Below are 7,394 nucleotides of genomic sequence, written 5' to 3'. Positions count from 1 at the left end.
GAGATCGTTAGGGGAGATTATGCCTGGCGCTTGAATACCTCTCTGTTAGATGACCCAGAATTTTGTGCATTCCTCTCAAAGCAAATTTCAATATTTATAAGCACTAATGGTAAGGGTGATCTAAATGACTCTATACTTTGGGAATCCATGAAAGCCGTTTTTAGAGGCCATATAATGTCATATGAGGCAGCAGAAAAGAAACTAGACTAGGTTAAGACTATCTGAGATAGAAGAAGAGTTGACATCCTTTGAAACTACATATAAAGACAGGCAAACCACAACTACACTAAACAAAATTATTTCTCTCAAATATGAATATAACACCATAATCTCAAAGAGTGTTGAAATGTTACTCACTCAAGTTAGACAAAAATACTTTGAACTGGGAGACAAACCACATTGGCTGCTAGCTAGACAGTTAAGACAGTTAGTGCTGGGCTGCTGTACTGGTTCACATATGGTAAGCAGGTTAGACAAGTAAGCTGGTGCCACTCCATGAAGTGCTTTAAAACCAAGTGAAAGAATTTAAAGTCAATCTCTCTCTCAATCTCTTTTGATCTCTCTGGTGGCCAAGTAATATTCTGATCATAATCTCATTTTTTTCATAAAATGTTAGGAATGCGTTTGTTGTAGTGTTTTGATGTCTTTGTTAACACAACAAACTGCCGTTATTTCCACCATTAAAACATTTTCTAAAATGTTCTCGGGTGCTTTGAGAAGATGTTTTCATTTTGAATATTGTGGATCACTATCAATACTGACTTGTTCTTTATGCTGTGTTTTGGAGGAAATGTGTGCTTATTCACATAACTGTGATTTTATAGCATAAACAGGCCTGTGTGATTATTTCCAAAAGGCACAATGCCTCATCATATTGGTCATATATCATTTTTTTAACTTGCAGAAATGCAGTTATATGATTTGGCCACTAGAGGGCTCTGTTGTCCACTTGAGTTCAGTTGAGGGGAAACAACACTCACCGAGCACTTCATTAGGAATACCTGTGCAATCTAATGCTCTGCCATAAATTCTACTTTTACGAAACTTATACATTTTCAGTTTTTGTTGACATTGTCAGAAAGTTGATAATTCTATTTTATGTTTATTCATCGAGGTCATAGTGGGTGCTGGTGGTATACTGCAGTGCATTATATTGAAAAGTGTTTCTAATATTTTGTCCACCCCATTAACATATGTGAGGGTGGCAAAATATTAGGAACACTTTTCAATTTATTTAACTTATTGTTATAACTTAGCAAGAGGGTCTTATACTAGTTGTGATGGAGAGGGGCCGGGCCAGAAAGTCTAGTCAAATCAGTTACAAAGGATTTAGAGTAATTTAATGTTAAGGACATAATAAATTAAGCTATGTTTCCAATTGTTATCAGACTGTGTTTATGATATATTTGTGAATCAAATTGTGCTATAATATGGTGAAAAACATGTTTCATATGTTTTATTTTAGTTAATTGTTCATTGTCCCACTTTAGAAAATGTTGTTTGAACTGTGGGACAGCTGGTTTTATAAATGTGCGACAGTCATATATGTTGTTAAAGTGGTGAAACATGTATGCACATTAAATGTGAAATACTAATAGTTATTCAGGGGTCTTAGTCTCATAATGTCTAATTTGTTGTTATTTTTAGGCAGATTAAAAATGATATATTACTAATATTAATACATACATAATATAATACATTACTACATTGTTTGTAATACCAAAAACATTTTAGTTACTGAAATTACCAAACATCGGCGTCCACTTTGGCTTTGAGTGTTATTCACCATAGAAGTTTTTATTGTGTGAATTTTATCCTTCCAATGAGTGTCCCAGATTTCAGCCTGAACTGTCCCACATTAGGAAAGGCACATGATCTGGGACAATTTGGTACAAGAAACACTTTTATATTTGCCATTTCTTCTCTGAGTGTGATATCTGTGTTCTCTTTTTCTGATATGAGTAGAAGAAACCTTTGGGGATTTCAGAATGGTATTGGGTGCTGATATAATATATTGCCCTTATATCGAAATGTATTGCTGAATTACCAATTGGAAAAATTGTCTCACATTACTCTAATTCACCCAAGGTATAATAGTAGACAAACAGCCTATAGACATTGTCACACCTCACAAAACGGTCATTATTGTATAATTTTATCATTTCCCCACTAAAACCCAGAGTCTGAAAAACTCACAGTTGGTTTACAGGCTTATGAATGGTGAGTTTAGCTTAGATCCGTTATATCAATGGGATCAATAAGCATGTCATATCAAATTTTATCAAAAGTAGGGAAACACACTTTCTGCAGCTTTATTGTACGTTACCTCAGACTCAGAGTTAAAGGATGGGTTCACAATTGTTCGAGTCTGTCTTACAACAATAGTCAGGTGCTCAAATGAACACTGAAAAAGTGTTTTCTTGCCATAATCATTCCTCCTGTTCATATTGACCACTAGAAGATCCCTCCATTATGCACCTACAATGTAAATGATAGGGGACAAAATCCACAGTCCTCCTTCTGTGGAAAAATGTATTTAAAGGTTTATCTGATGATAATATGAAGCTTCAGCCATCCAAATTAGTCAAATGAAGTAGATATCTTTCAATATTACAGTCTTTTTAGTGCCAAAGTCTCTCTTTTTGTTACTATACTTCCACCGCAACTCAACAGGGAAACACTGTCCGAGGAAACACAAAGAGGGAATTTGATGGTAGAAAGACTATAAATGTGGCAGATATCCACTTGATATAACTCATTCAGACTGCTGGAGCCTCATATAAGCTTAAGATCAAATGTGTGGACACACTGTGGATTTTGGCCTCCATCACTTACAAGGTGCATTTGAAGGGGATCTTTTAATAGCCAGTATGAACAGGAGGAATGCTTACTGTGACGAAAACCTCTTCCTGTTTTCATTTGGGCACCTGACTGTTGTTTTAAGACAGACTTGAAAAACTGTGAAACTATACTTTAACGTTTTTTTTTAAATGGCTTTCACAAGAACATCTTTAGTTTGGGACTACTTTTTCTGTGGGCGCATGTAGACGCTGATGCTGACGTACAGGTTGCGTTACCCGGAAGTAGCGGTGATTGTTTTGATTTTACTTAAATCACAGGAGCACTGTGGTTTCATACATACCATTTATTTTTAGACGAGGAAATCTGTTATAACATGCCTCACTCCTGCGCTGTGAAGACATGCAGAAATAAAGCAAAGACTGGCACTGCCTTGTCGTTTCACCGCCTGCCAGTGAGGGAACCTGAGCGGCTCAAACTGTGGCTGTCTGCCTTAAACGTAAATGTAAATACTCCCATTGAGGAGTTAAAGAAATATATTGTCTGCTCAGAGCATTTCGTACCGGAGGACTACACCGTTAACGGACAGCTGAGGACCGATAGGATGCACCGTTTTCTGACGCCAACGGCTGTCCCGACCGTTACCTCCTGCACGCTTCAACAAAATGCAGCGGAGGTAACTTAACTAGCTAGTACTGCTCAAGTTATATTTGATCAACATTAGCAGGTTTAACAAACAGTGATGGAAGAATTATTCAATACAGCAATGTAAAACTACTCCATTACAAGTAAAAGTCCTGCATGTAAAAGTACATAAGTATTAGCTTGATGTAGTTAAAGTATTGCAGTAAAAGTAGTGGTTTGGTCCCTCTGACTGATATATTATTATATATGACATCATTATATTAGTAATAGTGAAGCATCAGTGTTAGAGCAGCATGTTACTGTTGTAGCTGCTGGAGGTGGAGCTAGTTTCAACTACTTTATATACAGTTAGCTAGTTTAGTTCAGTGGTTCCCAACCTAGGGGTCGGGCCCCTCAAAAGGGTCAGCAGAAAAAAAAGACTAAAAAAGACTTTTAAAGACTTTTTCTCTAATATTTGATATTTGGTGAACTATTGGATCATTTGAACATTTATTGAAATGAAACCATGTGAGAAGTTTAGAGGGAAAAATCACTATTCGGTGGAGCTGTTAACAACTCATAGACATCTGAAATGTGACCCCAACTACACACTGCTTTTTGTAAGATGTTAACAGCCAAAAAGGTTGGAAACCACTGGTTTCATCTTTAACAATGTGTTGTATTTTAAAAGCTTTTTATATTATCCATTGTGTCAAATCTTCATCTGAAAAGTAACTAAAGCTGTCAAATAAATGTAGTGGAGTAGAAAGTACAATATTTCCCTCTGAAATGTAGTGGAGTGCAAGTATAAAGTAGCATCAAAAGTAAAGTACAAGTACCTCAAAATTGTACTTATGTACAGTACTTGAGTAAATGTACTTAGTTACTTTCCATCACTGATAACAAAGATAGATGATATGGAGATCATCAAGTGATAAACATCTTGGAGAGATGTTTGTCAATGTTTGTTCAAAATATCAGATAATGTTACATTGGTTGATTTTAATTTTCTTTACACAACCCATAACATAAAAAACATTCTTGATAATGTGCCTTAAGGGGTTTTGAGACCAATAAATGCACCGAGCAGGACGTCTGACAGTTGAAAAATAAACTTGTCACTACTGTCTTGTGGCCAAACTAAAGAATGACACTATCTTTGGCATTTCTGTACTTCAATTTCATGTCATTCATCAGCTGACATATATACGCAGGAAACAATATTTCTACAAACCGCTGATATATCAGTCCGGCTCTAATGTGAAGACGGCACCATTTTATAGACCAAACGATAAAGCAGTTACTCAAGATGAAAATATGTAGTTGCAGTCCTACTATACCTGTGATGCACCTCTATAGCACTGTGTGTAATAGTGATTTAGTGAAGTAACAAGTGAAAGCTTGTCTTGCCTTTAACCTCTGATACATACTGACGGGAGGTTATTTGCAACAGGATTCAGAAAACGACAGGACCAAGGATGTGTCATTGGATTCTCATTCCTCTGAAGGTAAGACATGCAGTGTGTGCAGTGCTTTTTCACTGCAAGGCCAGAGAGAAGGAGAATTATCAGTACTCTTTTTAAAAGGTTATACAGGAAACATAGAGGAAGCGAGACAGAGGGTCCAACACAGGTCGTGGCCACCAGGATACTTTATCTAGTTCTTCTTTAATCAGTAGATTTGTCTGTTGTCCCAGTTTAGACATGAATGAGAAACTCTATTAATGAATCATACCAAGGTGGATGGGGGGGGATGTTTTTAGGTTAATGCTGGAAACCTGACCTGCTAAAATACTGACAATGTCCTCTCTATCCTTTAGACAGCCAGTCAGTCTCTGAAGAGCTGCTTCCCTCACTGCGGCACTGTGACATTAAGGTGGAGGAAACAGAGATCCACCCACAGGTCAAAGAGGAGCAGGTGGACAAGTGTATCAGTGGAGACATAGAGGCTGATACTTCCATCGATACTGAAGACAGACATCCTAAATCAGAACCAACCACTGACTGGGAGCTCTTCCCATCCTCCAGTACTGAAACTATGACTGTAAATGATGACAAATGGAATGAAAGTGACGGTTCATCATCGCCTCATCGTAGCGTCGAAGTCTTTGTGGAACTGGAACAGCCTCCGAGGCAAGAAAAGTCTTGTCGTTTTTGTGGTAAAAGTTTTAAGAGAGACTCTTATCTGATCAGGCATGTAGGCAAGAGCCACAAAGGGCACAAGGCCTTCAAATGCTTGGAGTGTAACAAGGAGTTTGAACAACGTTACCAGCTAGTCCTGCACATAAGAATTCACACAGGTGAAAAACCCTTTAGTTGTGATTACTGTGACAAAACGTTTGTTCAGAACTCAAGTCGCCTTGCTCACATGAGGGTGCATACTGGGGAAAAACCATATTTTTGTGTTAAGTGTGGGAAAAGTTTTGCCACAAGCAATCATTTTAAATTTTGCAGAATGCAGAATGAGTGCAAAATCACACCAGAAAAAGAGGATGTGGATGAGAATCACAAAGAGCAGAAGCCCTTTAAATGCTTTGAATGCAACAAGGAGTTTAATCAAAAGCACCAGCTTGTTCTGCATGCGAGAGTTCACACCGGTGAAAAACCCTTCAGTTGTGACTTCTGTGGCAAGACGTTCACACAGAACTCTAATCGTATTGTACACATGAGACAGCATACTGGAGAGAAACCATATTTTTGTAATAAGTGTGGCAAAAGGTTTGCAAGTAGCCATCATCTCAAATTGTGCACAGGAACTCAACACAATAGGATAAACAAGTCATTTCGTTGCATAACTTGTGGTAGAACCTTTCACACAGATTCAGACCTGAAGGTGCATGTGGAGGTTCATGAGTCATGGAAACGGCACATCAGTGAGAAACTGCAAGGACAGGAGTTAGAAGAAAAAAACTTAAAGCATGTCTGAGAGAACATCAGTCTGTGATACCATGGACTGCTTCCCGCATCAGTGATATCACAGATAAATAAAGAAAATATTAACAAGCTGGAGGTGAGAAATTATGTTGAATATTAAAACATAAAATGTGCCCAAAAGCAAAGTGGCCTTTTGTGCCTTTCTTATACAAGTTTAAAACCTCTTCACAATTTTTAACAAACACAAATCAGTGTTTGAGAGGTTTGTCAGGCCATGGGTGCACTAAAAAGCTTCAGTGTGGTCAGTATGTTTCACTACATATGTGCACATCATGACATGGTTCCAAACCTTTAATTTTTGCTTGTTCTGTTGCACACAAGCAACAATGGTTGCCATCTGAGGAGCGGAGGTTCTCTGAAGTCCCTCTCCCAAAGTTACTTCCATTCTTTGCCTTATACATATAGGGTTCTTCCTTGTCTTCTTAGAGCAGTGTGTCTTGAACAGTGCAACTTGGAAAGAGACCAAGCAGTATTCCCATTGTTCTCATTCGTAAGAGTTGTTGTCAAAGTTTGACAGTGTCTCAAAGTTGTTATGGATGTTTTCAGTTTCTTACTTTGTTCATAAAATAAATAAAACAACCAGTTATTGAAAATAAGGAAAATAAAATGTGCAAATTCTTTTCAAAATCTTTGACCTGGTCACTTTTGTTTTTTTTATACAGTTGCTAAGTATGTAAATTATCCACAAAACCTTATTAATATCTATAACTAGAATGTACATTTTCTGAAGAAAATGTGTGTGACTGCTGTTAGCTGATTAGACTAATAGCTGCTGCTCCTGTAGCAATTTTTAAAATCTTGTAGCGCCACCTACAGGTGAAATTATGTCCAACGCTACAGACTTGTTCAGCATCTCCATCTCTAATACTCTGCTGAATTTGGTTGCCATGGAATATTACACTTAAGAGATATGGCAATGGGGTTATCGGTGCCTTCAATATGTCGTGCACATTCTCATGAAGAACTTCTGTACCAAGTTTAATTTTATTAAAGACAACAGAATTGTACAAATATTGTTATAAGGTTACAGTAGTGCCT

General features: G+C 37.4%; 1 protein-coding gene across 1 annotated transcript; it reads left to right on the top strand.

Annotated features, from left to right (window-relative positions):
- The first annotated feature begins 3,044 nt into the window (after positions 1-3,044).
- Positions 3,045-6,989, top strand: LOC122997602 (zinc finger protein 436-like). The gene is made up of 3 exons (XM_044373862.1): positions 3,045-3,475; positions 4,877-4,931; positions 5,243-6,989. The coding sequence occupies exons 1-3, from the start codon at positions 3,176-3,178 to the stop codon at positions 6,346-6,348; spliced, it is 1,461 nt and encodes a 486-aa protein (XP_044229797.1). The 5' UTR covers positions 3,045-3,175; the 3' UTR covers positions 6,349-6,989.
- The last annotated feature ends 405 nt before the right edge of the window (positions 6,990-7,394 follow it).

The sequence above is a fragment of the Thunnus albacares genome, chromosome 14, assembly GCF_914725855.1.
Source record: "Thunnus albacares chromosome 14, fThuAlb1.1, whole genome shotgun sequence".
NCBI classification, from domain to species: Eukaryota; Metazoa; Chordata; class Actinopteri; order Scombriformes; family Scombridae; genus Thunnus; species Thunnus albacares.
This window is presented reverse-complemented; position numbering and strand designations above follow the sequence as displayed.

Bases quoted from the DNA above. Each gene is read 5' to 3' on its own strand.
- LOC122997602 (XM_044373862.1), top strand. From the start codon at position 3,176: ATGCCTCACTCCTGCGCTGTGAAGACATGCAGAAATAAAGCAAAGACT. The intron at 3,476-4,876 runs GTAACTTAACTA...TATTTGCAACAG, and splicing joins TTCAACAAAATGCAGCGGAG to GATTCAGAAAACGACAGGAC. The intron at 4,932-5,242 runs GTAAGACATGCA...TCTATCCTTTAG, and splicing joins GGATTCTCATTCCTCTGAAG to ACAGCCAGTCAGTCTCTGAA.